General features: G+C 43.5%; 1 protein-coding gene across 5 annotated transcripts in view; it reads left to right on the plus strand.

Moving 5' to 3' along the window:
* The window catches only part of spata1 (spermatogenesis associated 1), a 105,845-nt gene that overhangs the window by 52,452 nt on the left and 34,826 nt on the right, over positions 1 to 18,567 (plus strand). For all 5 annotated transcript variants that reach the window (XM_063064784.1, XM_063064787.1, XM_063064785.1 and 2 more), the window contains 4 exons: positions 1,504 to 1,621; positions 12,419 to 12,472; positions 12,572 to 13,133; positions 17,504 to 17,642. In XM_063064784.1, the coding sequence (XP_062920854.1) occupies positions 1,504 to 1,621; positions 12,419 to 12,472; positions 12,572 to 13,133; positions 17,504 to 17,642 (873 nt within the window). The remainder of the gene's footprint in view (positions 1 to 1,503; positions 1,622 to 12,418; positions 12,473 to 12,571; positions 13,134 to 17,503; positions 17,643 to 18,567) is intronic.

The following is an 18,567-nucleotide window of genomic DNA, read 5'->3' on the forward strand; positions in this document are numbered from 1 at the left end:
TCAAGGAGGCAGAATCCATCATTAAGGACCCTCACTATCCAAGACATGCTCTCTTCCTGTTACTTTCATCAGGGAGGAGGGGCAGGAGCCTGATGCCCCACACTCACTGTTTTAGAAACAGCTTTTCCCCCTCTACCATCAGATTTCTGAATGGTCCTTGAACACTACCTCAGTATTTGCTTTTTTGTGGTACTTTTTATTTACTTAGTAATTTATTATAATTTTCTCTGTCTGCACCATACTGCTGCTACATAAACAACATATTTCATGATGTAGAATACAGCGATAATGAACTTGATTCTACATGGAGCGCTATTGCTGGAAAGCACTATCCATTATCGAGGACCTCCATGATCCAGGCCTTGCTACGACCATTGGGAAGGAGGTACAGGAGCCTTGGGTCCTACACCACCAGGTTCAGCAACAGTTACTAAGTTCAAATTCAAGATAATCGTCATTCAACCGTGCACATTTATACCGCCAGCAGAAACAATGTTCCTCTGGACCAAGGTGCAAAACACAGTACATGCATCTCACACACATGCCACATAAAGTAATATTACTAAAATAAGTGAATAATTAATAGAAAATATTCCAGAAAATTGACATTTAGCATAAGGTGCATTTATGATGCAAGTTAAAGAGTGAACAGTATAACGCTTCTGGCGCTTCATAGGTGATGAGACCTGGGTGGTGGCGGGGAGTTCAGAGGGCATGGGTTAACAGTGAAAGGTGTAAATTTAGGGAGAACGTGAGGGGAAAGTTCTTCACTCAGAGGGTGGTGAGTGAGAGTGTGGAACGAGCTGCCAGCACAAGTGGTGCATGCGAGCTCGATTTCAACGTTTAAGAGAAATTTGGATAGGTACATGGAGGGCTGTGTGGTCCAGGTGCATGTCAGTGGGAGTAGGCAGTTTAAATTGTTTCAGCATGGATTAGATGGGCAGAAGGGCCTGTTTCCGTGCTGTACTTTCTCTATGACTCTATGACTATGACTCTAACAAAGAACTACAATAGAATCATTGAAAAACTACAAAGACTGACTCACAAACGTGCAAAAGAAGACAAACTGTGCAAATACAAAAAGAAATGAAAAATAATAATAAACCAGTAAGTAAATAAATAATACTGAGAACATGAGCTGTAGAGTCCTTGAAAGTGGGCCCATAGCTTGTGCTCAGTGATCAGTTCAGAGCTGAGGTGAGTGAAGTTGGTTCAGGAGCCTGATGTTTGAGGGGTTATTACTGTTCCTGAACCTGGTGGTCTGGGATCTAAGGCCCCTGTTCCTTCTTCCTGATGACAGCATTGAGAAGAGAGCATGGCCTGGTTGGTGGAGTCCCTGATGATGGATATTCCTTTCCTGCAACTGCACTCCTTATAAATATGCTCAGTTTTGGGGAGGGCTTTTCGTGTGATGGACTGGGCTGTAGCCACCACCTTACATCAGGGTGAGATGATGGTTTAGAAGTGATAATGGCAACACACTTGTTATGTTTCATTTGACAGGGTGTTGCCTGAGCTGAGTTTGAAAGCACTGAGACCACAGCTTGGAAGTCTCCTTGGAACTGAAACCATCAGTGACAAATTTGCCTTTCTGAAATGCGTAGGGAGAAGTTTGGCCATGGTGAGTCATTTGCTGTGCTAATGGTGATGTGCACAATGTGCAATGATTATATTTTTACAACTAATAACCCTAGGAGAGTGCTGTGGTAGTGTAGCCGTGACCACGATGTTATTACAGCTCAGGACATCAGAGTTTGGAGTTCAATTCTTTCGTCCTCTATACGGAATGCAGAAGTTTCCTCAGGATACTCCGGTTTCCTCCCACAGTCCAAAGTAAATTTTCCAGGGATTGGGTTAGGGTTGCTGGGTGGTGCAGCTCGAAGGGCAGGAAGGGCCTCCTTCACACTGTATCGCTAAATAAATAAGTACCAGGCCTTCAAGCAAAGCAAATTTGGAAATAAGAAAGTTTTGTCAACAAAAGCTCTTTGAATGTACAAGAATGTAATATCCAGGGGTTCCCAACCTGGTGTCCATGAACCCCCTGGTTACTGATAGGGGTCCATGGCATAAATAAATTTGGGAGCCCCTGCTTTAAGATAATAATGGAATGAAGATTGCCAAAATCTCCTAATGCATAGGAGAATGATGGGAGATTTGACAGAGTTATCAAAATTATGAGGGATATAGGTAGAGTAAATGTAAACAGGCTTTTTCCACTGAGGTTGGTAGGACTAGAAATAGAACATAGAGATAGAATTGTGGAGCACAGAAACAGGTCCTTCAGCCCACAATGTTGTGCTAGACCAAATAAATTGGTAAGGGTAAAGCTTAAAGGTGAAAGGTAAAATGTTTGAGGCAATCCTAGGGGCTATCTTTTTCACTCAGAGGGTGCTGAGAGTGTGGAATGAGCTGCCAGTAGAAGTGGTAGATGTGGGTTTGATTTCAACAGATGATGAAGGGGGAAAAGCTGTTCCTGAGTCGTTGAGTAAGGCTCCCTGTGTTGTGATGTTTTCATGTACCCTCTGAGCTGCTGGAGAATTCAGGAGTCAAGATCGTTTTTTGTAATATCCAGTACACATGTGTAAAGGAGAACAAAATAATTGTTACTCCAGATCCAAAGCAACACAAAAAAAACCCACAATAAAATAAAAAACCAAAATAATAAAAAAGAAACTCAATAAATATAAATATGCAAGATAGCTTATATATATAGATTGATTGTATGTCCATAAAGTGATGCTAGCTGGCGTGCAGACGTATGTCATTGACGTATGTTACATATAACCCATAATGAATTATTGAAACAAACAAGAATGTTAAATCATATATTTACATATTACTCAAATATTAAGTAGACTACACTCCTCCCTGCTTAGCCATAAACTCCAACTCAATAGAGAATGCATCTCAACTATATAGACAGGATACTGTATAATACAGTTACTACACAGACATCCACAGCGGAGTAAATTTTAAATTGTCCCATTCAGACCTAAAGATTTAATCACTGTGGAGGATTTGTTACTCTTGTAGGATAATGTCTTTCCTGGCAAGGGAAGTCACTCTGCCTGGCAGCTGAGACTTGTGGCTGTGAAAACAATCTCAGGTTCGGGGGCCTCCCCCGTGGCGGTTGTAGGAGTTGACTCTGATAACTCTGGACATCTTTCTTTTCCTTTTCTTGGCTCTTCTGCCTGGATCTACTTCTATCTTTGCTCCTCTCCCAGTCCTGCTTCTTTCTTTCTCTTTATCCCCTTTTCTTTCTCACGTTCCTTCTCTCTTTCAAACCTTTTCCTTTTCTCAATTATGTTCTTTCTTTGTACCTCTTCCCTCCTTTCAAGTTCTTATCCTTCTTTTTCCCTTTCTACTTTCTTGTCGGTTTCTCTGAATTTCCTAATTTCTCAAGTGATTAGGTCTCCTTTTTCTCTTCCATTTCCATAGCACTACTGCCATCCTCGTCTTTCTTTTCCTTTTTCTTCTTTCTAGTTTGTGCATCTTGGTCTTGTGAGGGTGCATTTAGTTCACTGGAGTATTCTCTTAATCCTTCTACTGCTCCCCTTATGATCTGTTATCTCCTCTTAGTTTCCACATCATCTGACCAGTCCTGTTTTCATATCTCCATTGTCTTCTTTCTCTTTGGCCTTCCATTCATCCAGCTGTGCTTTGGTCTTTGCATCTACTTTTACAAGCAGCTTTTTGTCTTCCGCTTGAAGTTCATGCAATAATCTTACTGCGCACAGAGTGGGTTCTGGTTCTTTATACTCACAAAAGCCAAATGCTTGCAACTTTCCTGAAGCTCCTTGACCTCTCTTCCAGCTTAAAACCAAGCCACATTTTGCAAGTAACCACCTGATTAACACCTCAGAAGCTTTCTCAGATACGTTGCCGACAAAAACTGTTGTAGTTGGACCAGAGCTTTCATCGCTTTCATGATTCCTTTGAGCAGCATGGCCCTTCTTTGGTTCAATATGCTTTCCAAGCAAGGGCACCAACAGGTTGCCACCAACACCTGTTTGTCCTCTGTAGGCAATGGTTCATGATGTTACTGAATGGAGACAATCATGGCATCATCCAGAACTCTTCTTAATTTGCTTTCAGTTGACTGTGTGTAGAGGATGTGTTATACAAGTATGGGATGATCGCCAGTTGAGTGGTAGTTGTCTCAGCCACTCAATCCCCACATTGCTGGTCCTTCTGTTTTTAACACCTACAAGCTGAAATGAGGCTTGTTGATTGTTGTACTTCACTGTTACAAATGTCATTCCATAGGAGTTCTTTCTCTCCAGTGTAAGCATCGAGTCTGGCTCTGTGATGTAGAAGGGAAGGGGAGAGAATAGGCACGCTGTGGTAATAGGGTATTCATTAGTTTGGGGACGGACAGGAGGTTCTGTGGGCGAGAGCGAGATTCCCGGATGGTATGTTGCCTCCTAAATGCCAGCTTCCGGGATATCTTGGATCAAGTTTTCAGCATTCGTAAGTGGGAGGGTGAACAGCCAGAAGTTGTGGTCCATGTCAGTACCAATGACATGGGTAGGGCGAGTGACGAGATTCTGCATGGGGAGTTCAGGAAGTTAGGTACTAAGTTAAAGAGCAGGACGTCCAGCTTTGTGATCTCACAATTGCTACCAGTGCCACATGCTACTTAGGCCAGAACTAGGAAGATTATACAGTTTACTATAGAAACATAGAAACATAGAAAATAGGTGCAGGAGTAGGCCATTCGGCCCTTCGAGCCTGCACTGCCATTTATTATGATCATGGCTGATCATCCAACTCAGAACCCCGCCCCAGCCTTCCCTCCATACCCCCTGACCCCTGTAGCCACAAGGGCCATATCTAACTCCCTCTTAAACATAGCCAATGAACTGGCCTCAACAGTTTGCTGTGGCAGAGAATTCCACAGATTCACCACTCTCTGTGTGAAGAAGTTTTTCCTAATCTCGGTCCTAAAAGGCTTCCCCTCTATCCTCCAACTGTGACCCCTCGTTCTGGACCTCCCCAACATCGGGAACAATCTTCCCGCATCTAGCCTGTCCAATCCCTTTAGGATCTTATATGTTTCAATCAGATCCCCCCTTAATCTTCTAAATTCCAACGAGTACAAGCCCAGTTCATCCAGTCTTTCTTCATATGAAAGACCTGCCATCCCAGGAATCAATCTGGTGAACCTTCTTTGTACTCCCTCTATGGCAAAGATGTCTTTCCTCAGATTAGGGGACCAAAACTGCACACAATACTCCAGGTGTGGTCTCACCAAGGTCTTGTACAACTGCAGTAGTACCTCCCTGCTCCTGTACTCGAATCCTCTCGCTATAAATGCCAGCATACCGTTCGCCTTTTTCACCGCCTGCTGTACCTGCATGCCCACTTTCAATGACTGGTGTATAATGACACCCAGGTCTCGTTGCACCTCCCCTTTTCCTAATCGGCCACCATTCAGATAATAATCTGTTTTCCTATTTTTGCCACCAAAGTGGATAACTTCACATTTATCCACATTAAATTGCATCTGCCATGAGTTTGCCCACTCACCCAACCTATCCAAGTCACCCTGCATCCTCTTAGCATCCTCCTCACTGCTAACACTGCCACCCAGCTTTGTGTCATCCGCAAACTTGGAGATGCTGTATTTAATTCCCTCATCCAAGTCATTAATATATATTGTAAACAACTGGGGTCCCAGCACTGAGCCTTGCGGTACCCCACTAGTCACCGCCTGCCATTCTGAAAAGGTCCCGTTTATTCCCACTCTTTGCTTCCTGTCTGCTAACCAATTCTCCACCCACACCAATACCTTACCCCCAATACCGTGTGCTTTTAAGTTTGCACACTAATCTCCTGTGTGGGACCTTGTCAAAAGCCTTTTGAAAATCCAAATATACCACATCCACTGGTTCTCCCCTATCCACTCTACTAGTTACATCCTCAAAAAATTCTATGAGATTCGTCAGACATGATTTTCCTTTCACAAATCCATGCTGACTTTGTCCGATCATTTCACCGCTTTCCAAATGTGCTGTTATCACATCTTTGATAACTGACTCCAGCAGTTTCCCCACCACCGACGTTAGGCTAACCGGCCTATAATTCCCCGGTTTCTCTCTCCCTCCTTTTTTAAAAAGTGGGGTTACATTAGCCACCCTCCAATCCTCAGGAACTAGTCCAGAATCTAACGAGTTTTGAAAAATTATCACTAATGCGTCCACTATTTCTTGGGCCACTTCCTTAAGCACTCTGGGATGCAGACCATCTGGCCCTGGGGATTTATCTGCCTTCAATCCCTTCAATTTACCTAACACCACTTCCCTACTAACATGTATTTCGCTCAGTTCCTCCATCTCACTGGACCCTCTGTCCCTTACTATTTCTGGAAGATTATTTATGTCCTCCTTAGTGAAGACAGAACCAAAGTAATTATTCAATTGGTCTGCCATGTCCTTGCTCCCCATAATCAATTCACCTGTTTCTGTTTGCAGGGGACCTACATTTGTCTTTATCAGTCTTTTCCTTTTTACATATCTATAAAAGCTTTTACAGTCCGTTTTTATGTTCTCTGCCAGTTTTCTCTCATAATCTTTTTTCCCCTTCCTAATTAAGCCCTTTGTCCTCCTCTGCTGAACTCTGAATTTCTCCCAGTCCTCAGGTGAGCCACTTTCTCTGGCTAATTTGTATGCTACTTCTTTGGAATTGATACTATCCCTAATTTCTCTTGTCAGCCACGGGTGCACTACCTTCCTTGATTTATTCTTTTGCCAAACTGGGATGAACAATTGTTGTAGTTCATCCATGCAACCTTTAAATGCCTGCCATTGCATATCCACCGTCAATCCTTGAAGTGTCATTTGCCAGTCTATCTTAGCTAATTCACGTCTCATACCTTCAAAGTTACCCCTCTTTAAGTTCAGAACCTTTGTTTCTGAATTAACTACGTCACTCTCCATGTTAATGAAGAATTCCACCATATTATGGTCACTCTTACCCAAGGGGCCTCTCACGACAAGATCGCTAATTAACCCTTCCTCATTGCTCAAAACCCAGTCCAGAATAGCCTGCTCTCTAGTCGGTTCCTCGACATGTTGGTTCAAAAAACCATCCGGCATACATTCCAAGAAATCCTCTTCCTCAGCACCTTTACCAATTTGGTTCACCCAGTCTACATGTAGATTGAAGTCACCCATTATAACTGCTGTTCCTTTATTGCACACATTTCTAATTTCCTGTTTAATACCATCTCCGACCTCACTACTACTGTTAGGTGGCCTGTACACAACTCCCACCAGCGTCTTCTGCCCCTTAGTGTTACGCAGCTCTACCCATATCGATTCCACATCTTCCCGGCTTATGTCCTTCCTTTCTATTGCGTTAATCTCTTTTTTAACCAGCAACGCCACCCCACCTCCCCTTCCTTCATGTCTATCCCTCCTGAATATTGAATATCCCTGAACGTTGAGCTCCCATCCCTGGTCACCCTGGAGCCATGTCTCTGTGATCCCAACTATATCATAATCATTAATAACAATCTGCACTTTCAATTCATCCACCTTATTACGAATGCTCCTTGCATTGACACATAAAGCCTTCAGGCGCTCTTTTACAACTCTCTTAGCCCTTTTTAATGCTTGCCCTGGATTTGTCGGCCTGCCACTTTTACTTTTCCCCTTTGTACTTTTTGCTTCTACCCTCACTTTACACCCCTCTGTCTCTCTGCACTGGTTCCCATCCCTCTGTTGTGAACTAACCTCCTCACACCTAGCCGCTTTAATTTGATTCCCACCCCCCAACCATTCTAGTTTAAAGTCACCTCAGTAGCCCCCGCTAATCTCCCTGCCAGGATATTGGTCCCCCTAGGGTTTAAGTGTAACCCGTCCTTTTTGTACAGGTCACACCTGCGCCAAAAGAGGTCCCAATGATCCAAAAACTTGAATCCCTGCCCCCTGCTCCAATCCCTCAGCCACGCATTTATCCTCCACCTCATCGCATTCCTACTCTCACTGTCGCGTGGCACAGGCAGTAATCCCGAGATTACTACCTTTGCAGTCCTTTTTCTCAACTCCCTTCCTAGCTCCCTATATTCTTCTTTCAGGACCTCATCCTTTTTCCTACCTATGTCATTGGTACCTATATGTACCAGGACCTCTGGCTCTTCACCTTCCCACTTCAGGATATCTTGGACACGATCAGAAATATCCCGGACCCTGGCACCAGGGAGGCAAACGACCATCCGAGTCTCTGGACTGTGCCCACAGAATCGCCTATCTGGCCCCCTTACTATCGAGTCCCCTATCACAACTGCCCTCCTCTTCCTTGCCCTACCCTTCTGAGCTACAGGGCCAGACTCTGTGCCGGAGGCAGGGCCACTGTCGCTTCCCCCGGGTAAGCTGTCCCCCCCAACAGTACTCAAACAGGAGTGGCTAAGGAGTTGATGTAGGAGGGAGGGCATAAGATTTTTGTATCTTTGGGCTCTCTTCCAGGGAAGCTAGGACCTGTACAGAAGAAACTATTGCACCTGAACTGGAGGGAAGGTTTGTTAATGTTGCACGGTGAGGTTTAAACTAGACTCGAGTTGCAGGGGGCTGGGAACCAGAATGCCAGAACAGTTAGTGGAGAGGTTGTGAAGGCAGATGCTGGTAAAACCTCAAAGTTAGGGAAAAAAGGGTGAGGGTGATGTGACCAGTGTCCTAAGCTGCATATATTTCAATGCAAGAAGTATCGTAGGAAAAGTGGATGATAGTGCCGAAGATGAGGTAGCTGGTTTACAAACAGAGGCAATGTGTAGCGAGGAGAGGCTGATGATAGGGCAAAATTGCAATCACCAGGGTGAGTTGCAACGTAAGAGGTGGATAAAATCGAAAAGGGTGAATACAGGACTGAAGGTGTGGTATCTGAATGTGCACAGTATTCGGAATAGGGTAGATGAACTTGCAGCACAGTTGCAGATCGGCAGGTATGATGTTGTAGGCATCACTGAATCACGGCTGAAGGAAGATTATAGCTAGGAGCTTAGATGTCCAAGGATACACATTGTATCAAAAAGACAGGCAGTAGGGCAGAGGGGGTGGCATTCTCTGTTGGTAAAAAATGAAATCAATTCATTAGAAAGAGGTGACATGGGGTCAGAAGGTGTTGAATCATTGTTGATAGAGCTAAGGAACTGCAAGGGTAAAAAGACCCGGATGGGAGTTGTATACATACCCCCAAACAGTAATAAGGATGCGGTCTACAAATTACAACAGGAGATAGAAAATGCATGCCAAAAGGGCAGTATTATGATAGTCATTGGGGATTCAATATGCAGGTAAATTGGGAAAATCGGGTTGGTGCTGGATACCAGGAGGGGGAGTTTCTAGCGTGCCCACGAGATGGCTTTTTAGGACAGCTTGTGGTTGAGCCCAACAGAGGATCAGCTATTCTGGATTGGGTGTTGTGGAGTGAAAGAGTTAAAGGTAAAAAAAAACCCAGGGAAAAGTGGTCATTATATGATAGAATTCACTGTGAAATTTGAGAAGGAGAAGCTAAAGTCAGGTGTATCAGTATTACAGTGGAGTAAAAGGAATTACAGAGGCATGAGAGAAGAGTTGGCCAGAATTGATTGGAAAAGAACAGTGAAAGGGACGAATTGAATAAGGATTTTGCATCAGTCTTCACTGTGGAAGACACATGCAGTATGGTGGAAATTCCAGATGTCAGGGGTCATGAAGTGTGTGAAGTTGCCATTAGTAGAGATAAGGTTCTTGGGGAAACTATATGGGCTAAAGGTAGATTGGTCTCCTGGACCACATGGTGTACACTCCAGGTTTCTGAAAGAGAATGTGGATGCAATAGTAATGATCTTTCAAAAAGCACTTGATACTAGAATAGTTCTGGAAAAATGGGAAATTGCAAATGTCACTCCACTCTTCAAGAACAGAGAGAGGCAGAAGAAAGGAAACTATAGGCCCGTTAGTCTGACCTTGGTGGTTGGTAAGATGTTGGAGTTGAACATAGAAACATAGAACACCTACAGCACAATACAGGCCCTTGGGCCCACAAAGCGGTGCCAGACATGTACTTACTTTAGAAATCACCTAGGCGAAGAGTGAGAACAAAGGGGCCTTTTCTGGTTGTCTGCCAGTGACAAGAGATGTTCCACAGGGGTCTGTGTTGGGGCTGATTCTTTTCACTTCATATGTCAGTGATTTGGATGATGGAATTGATGGCTTTGTTGCGAAGTTTGCAGACGATATGAAGTTAGGTGGAGTGGCAGGTAGTTTTGAGGCTACAGGAGTATTTAGGCATGTTAGGAGAATGGGCAAAGAAGTGGCAGATGGAATACAGTGTCAGGATGTGTATCAAATCAAGTTTAATTATCATTCAGGCCAGACATGGATGCAGTTGAACGAGACAGTGTTCCTCTGTGGGTCAGGTGTATAACAAACATTCAAAATAGTGAGAGAGAGAGATAGAGATAGAGACACACACACACACACACACACACACACACACACACACACACACACACACACACCATTATGCAGGAAAAACACATGTGTAGTCCAAGTCCCTGAGTGACATACAAATTGATGGCTTCTCCCGCTGGCTTCTCCTTCTCTTGTTGGCGCCACAAACAACGAACAGATCACTGAGATGGTAGACCTGCTGTATCAGTTGATCTGGCAACACAGTATAGTCTTACAAACATAAAAATCACATTTTGTAAAGAAAAGTGCACCTTTGGTTGGCCCCAGAGGGGCTACTGTATTTGAACACGCCACCATCTTATCGGCAGAGCTTATTTCGGCTGGTTTGGTTGAAGCCGTCAAACTTCTAAGCAAACGGTATGCCTTTAAACCCAATGGACTCAGCAAAGCTTCTACTTGTTTCTCATTAGCTATTTCATTTCCTTTAAAATACTATTCAATTTATTCCATATACAATATCCAGTTATCTGTTGTGTAATCCAACACATCAATCTTTATGATGCAGCCAGCGATTTCCCTCTTTTTAAAATTATTATTATCACTCACTGTTTATGAACCTGTGAATTCCATTTTTTGCCTTTCCTGATAATGGGCCACTTACTTTGAAGAAAACTAACAAATTCTGCAATGATGAAATTAGAGGTCAGCCACAATTTGTATAAAATGCCTTCTCAACGTTCCAGTGTCAGCAGTGCTGAATGCAAGGTTGTGCATCATACGAGGTTGATGATGAAATTGCTATTCAGCACATATACAGATCTGGACACCTTTCTTCTCCTTTTCTCAGCTTTTCTCTTGGGATCTACTTTGATCTTTGTGTCTCTCCTGGTCCTAGCTTTCTGTCTCTATATCCCTCTCCCTTCCCTTCTCACGTTCAGAAGAAAATGTGCTGCTTCGCAGAAAATATAACTTGATGATTGAACTTCTCGCTGCCTCTCTTGCTCCTCTTGGGTTCATTTAAGGCTTCCTCATTGCCACTGTTTTGTTTTGTAACTCGAAAACATAAAACTAATTGCAAGAAAAAGATGGGAGCTCAGGAAAATAGGTCTTAATTTTGCTTATACTTTAAATGAGATGCATATGTATAACGTGGTAGCAGCATGACATATGCAATTCACTTATATTTACATATGATGTAATGAATTATTTAAATGAAAAGAATGCTTAATCAAACAATATATTTACAATATTTCTCAAATACTACTGAAATACTAAGTGCAGAACATTGAGGTGCTTGACAAAGTGGTCTTGCAATTTACATTGGGTCTCACAAATGTAGAGGAAGCTAGCTCGAGAGTTCCAGATACAGTAGACGTTTCCAATAGATATGCAGGTGAAGTGTTGCCTCACCTAGCAGGACTGTTTGGGCCCTGAATGGAGGCAAGGGAGGAGGTGAATGGGCACCTGTAGCAGTTTTGCTGTTTCCAGGGTTAACTGCCAGGTGGGAGATAATTAGGAAGGGGAAGAATGGGCAGGGGAACCATGGAGGTAGACTTCCCTGCAGAAAGCGGAGAGTGGAGAGGAGGTATAGGTGTATTTGTTGCAGGGACCCATTGAAGATGGCAAAAGTTGCAGAGAATGCTGTGTTGGATGCAGAGGTTCATGGGGTTGTAAGTGAGGACAAGAGGAACTCTGTCACTGTCAAGGCAGTGGGAAGATGGTGTGAGCGCGGATGACCAGGAAATGGAGATGTGGGTGTTGGCACTATTAATGGTGAAGGAAGGGAAGCCCTGTTTTTTGAAGAGGAGGATGTCTTTGATGTCCTGGAAAGGAATGCCTCATCCTGGGAACAGATGCAGCAGAGAAGAAGGATCTGAGAAAAGGGAATGGCATTTTTACAGGAGACAAGGTGGGAATTGGTGGGATCATAAAAGCCTTGGGAATTGGTGGGTTCATAAAAGATATCATAGACCGTTTACTTCTAGTGGGAAACTGACCCATTTTTCATGGTGATTCTCTTTTAGGTCAGAACAAAGCAAGAACTGGAACTCAAAGTGAAATCTTTCGCCCCTCCACATGTAGGTACAGATACAGATTTTTCACACTCAGAATTTACTGAGCTGTTAAAATCTTCTGCCATTCCTCTGTTTATAACCGGTTCTACTTTAAACTTACAGGCTCCCCAACCAGAACTCTACCTTCTGCCCATTACAAGATTGGTTGCCAAGAGACAGACAAATAGCCCAGTGACACCAGGAACTCGGCAAAATCCTGTGGAAGTCTCAGAGTCCCATCTCTTACATCCAAGTCTGCCCCCGGAAGGCAGTGACTGCACAGGAGACTGTAAGTCTTCTGATTGCTTCTGCCAACTGTACGTTGCCAAGGAACAGGACAGGATCCATGCCTGTCAGACAGAGCGGATGCCTCGGAGTTCAAACCGAGAAGAAAACGCAACAGGAGCTGTTCAGAAAGTGGAGACACTGCAGTCTCCAAGGACACCGGAAGTAACTCGCATCGGCCCACCTCCGCTTCAGAGACCTGCAAGTACAAGCTCAGAAAACGGGGATTTTAGGGAATTTAAAGGTAAAGATTATTCCTGGGAGATGGACAGGACAAAGAGTCTGGATGTGTACAGCACCTGGGAGCAGGAATCGTCACCTGGTAACAGTACAGAGCAATCCCATCGGAAAACAGCAAGGAGTCAACAGGATGACCATCAGACAGAGCAGCGGAGAAAAGGTTCTGAGACAAATATGTGAAATATGTTGGCACGGAAGAAGGTCATTTGATTTTCTGAGTGGATGCATTCATAAGGCTGTAAAACATGAGAGCAGAATTAGGCCATTCAGTCCATTGAGTCTGTTTCGCTATTCATTCATGGCTGATTTATTATTCCTCTCAACCCCATTCTCCTGCCTTCTCCCCATAACCTTTGATGCCCTGACTAATCCCGAACCTATCAACTTCTGCTTTAAATACAAATTCTACAGATTCACCACCCCTTGGCTGAAGAAATTCATCCTCAACCCTGTTCTAAATGAGGCTGTGCTGTCTGCTCCTAGACTCCTCCACTATAGGAAAATCCTCTCTATGCCCACTCTATCTAGGCCTTTCAATATTTGATAGGTTTCAATGAGAACCCTCCTCATTCTTCTAAACTCTAGCCAGTACAGGCCCAGAGCCTTCAAACACTCCTCATGTGCTAACCCCTTTGTTTCCGGAATCATAGCCATTATGTCACACAGCGCAGAAACAGGCCCTTTAGCCCATCTAGTCTCTGCCAACCATGTTGTCTCCAAACTATTCCCAGTTGACAAAATTTGGCCCTTGTCCCCCTGAATTCTCTCCCTGTAGCACTTAACAGAATCTCTGTTGTATGTTGATAGGCACGTGGGATGATAGAAAAATAGGGAAGGATATGGGAGGGAATGGTTCGATTGATCTTAGAGTAGGTGAAAAGACTACTCTACTTTACTTGGATTTTCAGAAGACCTTTGACAAGGTTCCAGTCATGAGGCTGCTTAACAAGGTAAGAGCCCAGGGTATTACAGGGAAGATTCTAGCATGAATCCCCAAACAGTCCTTCCAGGTGAGACGACACTTCACCTGTGAGTCTGTTGGGGTTATATACTGTGTTCGGTGCTCCCAGTGTGGCCTGCTTTATACCGGTGAGACCTGATGTAGATTGGGAGACCGCTTCGCCGAGCATCTACGCTCTGTCTGCCAGAACAATTGGGATCTTCTAGTGGCCACCCATTTTAATTCCACTTCCCATTCCCATTCCGATATGTTCCATCAGGTTGGAGGAACAACAACTTATATTCTGTTTGGTAGCCTCCAACCTGATGGCATGAAAACATCAATTTCTCAAAATTCTGGTAATGCCACCCCCCCCCTTCACCTTTTCCCTCTCTCATGTTATCTCCTTGCCCGCCCATCACCTCCCTCTGGTGTTCCTCCACCCCCTCCCATTCCATGGCCTTCTGGCTCTTTCACCAATCAACTTCATAGCTCTTTGCTGCATCCCTCCCCCGCCAGGTCTCACCTATTGCCTGGTGTTTCTGTCTCCCCTCCCCCCACCTTTCATCTTTTTTCTCCAGTCCTGTTGAAGGGTTTTGGCCCAAAATGTCAACTATGCTTTTTTTTTTCCATAGATGCTGCCTGGCCTGCTGAATTCCTCCAGCATTTTGTGTGTGTTGCTTAGATTTCCAGCATCTGCAGATTTTCTCTTGGTTATTGATAGAGTATTGGCTGATTGGCAGGAGGCAAAGAGTGGGAATAAAAGGAGCCTTTTCTGGTTGGCTACTGGTGAATACTGGTGTTCTGCAGGGGTCGGTGTTGGGCCCACTGCTTTCCACGTTGATTTGGATGGTGGAATTGATGACCCTGTGGCCAAATTTGCAGACTGCGTGAAGATAGGTGTATATCTGAAGAGAGCTGGAGGATTATTTTAAAATTGGTTAATTCTTCATCATTATGTGCTCGTCATTATTTATTACAATTCAAAATGGTACTTAGAGTTCATATGTCTAAAGACAAGCTCTCCCGTTTCTACACAGATATTTCCCCTTACTGTGATAGATATATTAATGGAGTGGCCACACTAATTCATATGTTTTGGACATGTCTGAGCCTTGAAAAATTTTGGAAAGATGTATTTCAAACTTTTTCTATACCTTTCATTGTCAGCTTTAAGCCCAATCCTTTAGACTGCCATGTTTGGTATTGTTGAGGATAGTGCAACAAAATATCCAATTTGCGGGTATTGGCCTTTATGTCTCTTATGGCCAGGAGGGTGATCTTGCTCAGGTGGAAGGAGCCCCCCGCCCCCGGCCCACTCATGCTCGATGCTGTCTGATGTTATGTTGTGCCTTGATCTGGAGAAGATTCGTTGTTCGATTTCTGATTCTAAACATGATTTTCTAATGTTATGGGGACCCTTTCTGAGTTATTTTCATAATCTTTGAACTGTTATTAAAGTATGGATCTGAGCCATTATTATTATAATATCATATAGTAAGGTATTCTTCTTTTTTCTTTTTTGTTTTACCAGCCAGCTCATTTTGGTAGTGGGGGTGGATTTTTTCAATAAAATACAATGATTTTATTTTATTTCATTTCATAATTCGATCTTTTTTTTACATGGTTGATTTGGAATATGGGATACTGTGATCATATTACTGTGATTTAAATGTAATGTAATTCGTATTATTTACTTGTATCCTTATGAATTTTGTATTTGTATTCATGCAATTATATAATGTCAATAAAAATATTGAAAAAAGAAAAAAAGATAGGTGTCGGGGCAGGTAGTGTTGAGGAAGCAGAGAGACTGTGGAAAGCCTTGGGGAAACGGACAAAGAAGTAGCAGACGGAATATAGTGTAGGGAAGTCAATGGTTTTGCACTCGGGTGTTGTGTCCCTTTAGAATAGATAAGGAGGAGTTTCTTTATCCAGAAGGTGGTGAATCTGTGGAATTCATTGCTACAGACAGCTGTGGAGGCCAAGTCATTGAGTATACAGTATATAAAGTGGAAGTTTATAGGTTCTTGATCGGTCAGGGCATCAAAGGTTATGGGGAGATGGCAGGAAAATGAGGTTGAGAGGATAATAAATAAGCCATGATGGAATGGTGGAGCAGACTCAATGGACTGAATGGCTAATTCTGGTCCTAATTCTTATGGTTTTATGGATTAAAGGGTTAGCACAATATCATGGACTGAAGGACCTCTACTGTGCTGTTATGTTCTATGAAAATGCCCAGCAGGGAATTAGAAATCATGTGACTAGATAGACTGGGTGGTGAAGGCAGCATCTGACACACTGGCCTTCATCAGTCAGGGAGCTGAGTATAGAAGTAGGAATGTTATTTCATTGTTGTACTGACCTTCGTGAGACCCCACTTGGAGTAATTTACAACCTGGATAACTGCCTTATTAAAACAGCTTCATGATCGTAGCTGTCATGTTCCAGGTCTCTGAAATTCCTCAGATTCACCACCCTCTGGTGAGAGAAATTCCTCCTCATCTCTGCTGTAGCGGGATGTCCTTCTATTCTGAGTCTCTACCCTCTGGTCCTAGACTTCCTCACTGTAGGAAACATCCTCTCCTCATCCACCCTAGGCCTTTCAATATTTAATAGGGTTCAATGAGACCTCCCCCTCATTCTTCTAAATTCCAACGAGTACAGGCCCTTGGTCTGGTCAAGGGTGCAGGGCAGTCTGCTAAAGTTGCGGGAAAAGTGTTATTTGAACTTCCAGAGAGTATTCTTGCTCCTGGCATTGAAAAGTGGTGGGGATGGTTTGATACAAATAGGGTCGCAGACTTTGGGTGGAGTGCCTTCATGGGACCTTGTGTCTCCAGGGGACACACTGCTCTTGATTCAGCTGCCAGTTATGGCACCCTGCCCAATTACCTTTGGGGAGGTTTACCAGAACGCTGGCTCAACCAGAGGGCGTGTGCTACAGTGAGAGACTGGACAAACCGGGGTTGTCTTCTCTGGAGTGGCAGAGGCTGCGGGGAGATCTGATAGAGGTTTGTAAGAGGCATAGATACAGTAGGTAAGGAGTACCTGTTTCCCAAGGCTGATTTGTCTAATACTAGAGGTCTTGCATTAAGGTGGGAGGGGGTAATTTCAAAGGAGATGTGAGGACAAGTTTTTTTTACACAGAGAGTGGTGGGTGTCTGGAACGTGCTCTCTGGGGTGGAGGTAGGGGCAGATATATTAGAGACTTTTATGAGACATTTAGATAGGCACATGAGTGTGAGGAAATGGAAGGATATGGACGTTGTGTAAGCAGAAGGAATTAGTCTATTTGGCCATTTAATTGGTTTGGCACAACATTTTGTGTGTGTGTGTGTGTGTGTGTGTGTATGTGTGTGTGTGCTTGGATTTCCAGCATCTTCAGATTTTCTCGTGTTTGTGGCTCTTTGTTGGTCCTATGACCTGAATGTGACAGAAGAGGGCATACTGGGGGACATCCTCACTGGAGCTCAGAAACTCCCGAGTCAGGTGGGAGTGAGACTGATCTGACAGTTTGAAAGATAGGTTAACTAATTGTACAAAGATAATTTGATATTCTTCTTATTGCACTTGAACCTTTTTAATAGACATTTCCTCCGTGGGAGAGCGACAGATGCCTATTCTGAAGTACAGCAGGATTCACAGTAACAACACTATGGATTCAGGAATTCCGGAATCACTGGATGACAGGGATTTGGAGTACTTAGAAAATCAAAGAAAAAAGAGGTATCTTTAATTAGAAATCCCACCATTGATGGATGTTGTATGTAATATTACTGTATGTGAGGCAGAGCTAGGGCAGATAGAGTTTGTTACTCATAGTATGTAGAAAATCGTAGATTAAAGTGGACTGAGGAGTGGCAGATGGATTTCAAAGTTCAAAGTTAATTCATTATCAGAGTATATATGTGTCACCATGTACAACCCTGAGATTAATTTTTGTGCAGGCGTTCACAGTAGATACAAAGAACACAATAGAATCAATGAAAGACTGTACCCAACAGCACAGGCAAACAACCAGTGTGCGAAAAAAAACTGTGCAAATACCAAACGAAAGAAAAAAAAGAAATAATAATAATAAATAAAAAAGCAATAACTATTGAGGACATGAGATGAAGAGTCCTTAAAAGTGAGTCCGTAGATTGTGGGAACATTTCAGTGATAGGGCGAGTGAAGTTATCCCTTCTGGTTCAAGAGCCTGATGGTTGAGGGGTAGTAACTGTTCCTGAACCTGGTGGTTTGGGTCCTGAGGCTCCTTCCCAATGGCAGTGGTGAGAAGAGAGCGTGGCCTAGATAATGGGAGTCCTTGATGACGGATGCTGATTTTGATGAAGGTATGTGTGTGGTGATGCATTTTGGAAATTCAAACCACCTTATACTATGAATGGTAGTGCACTAGAGAGTGTAATGGAACGGGGGGATTAGGAGGACATGTGGATAGTTCAGTACAAGTGGTGTCACATGTAGACAGTATAGGCATTTAGCACCTTGGCCCTCATCTGTCAGGACACTTGAGTACAGGAGCTGGGACATTGCGGTGCAGTTGTACAAGTCGTTAGTGAGACGACACTTGGAATATAGTGTCTCCTTGTTATAGGAAAGATATCGTTCAACTGGAAAGAGTGTAGGGAAGATTTTCAAAGATGTTGCT

This window comes from Mobula hypostoma, chromosome 12 (genome assembly GCF_963921235.1).
Source record: "Mobula hypostoma chromosome 12, sMobHyp1.1, whole genome shotgun sequence".
Taxonomy (NCBI): domain Eukaryota; kingdom Metazoa; phylum Chordata; class Chondrichthyes; order Myliobatiformes; family Myliobatidae; genus Mobula; species Mobula hypostoma.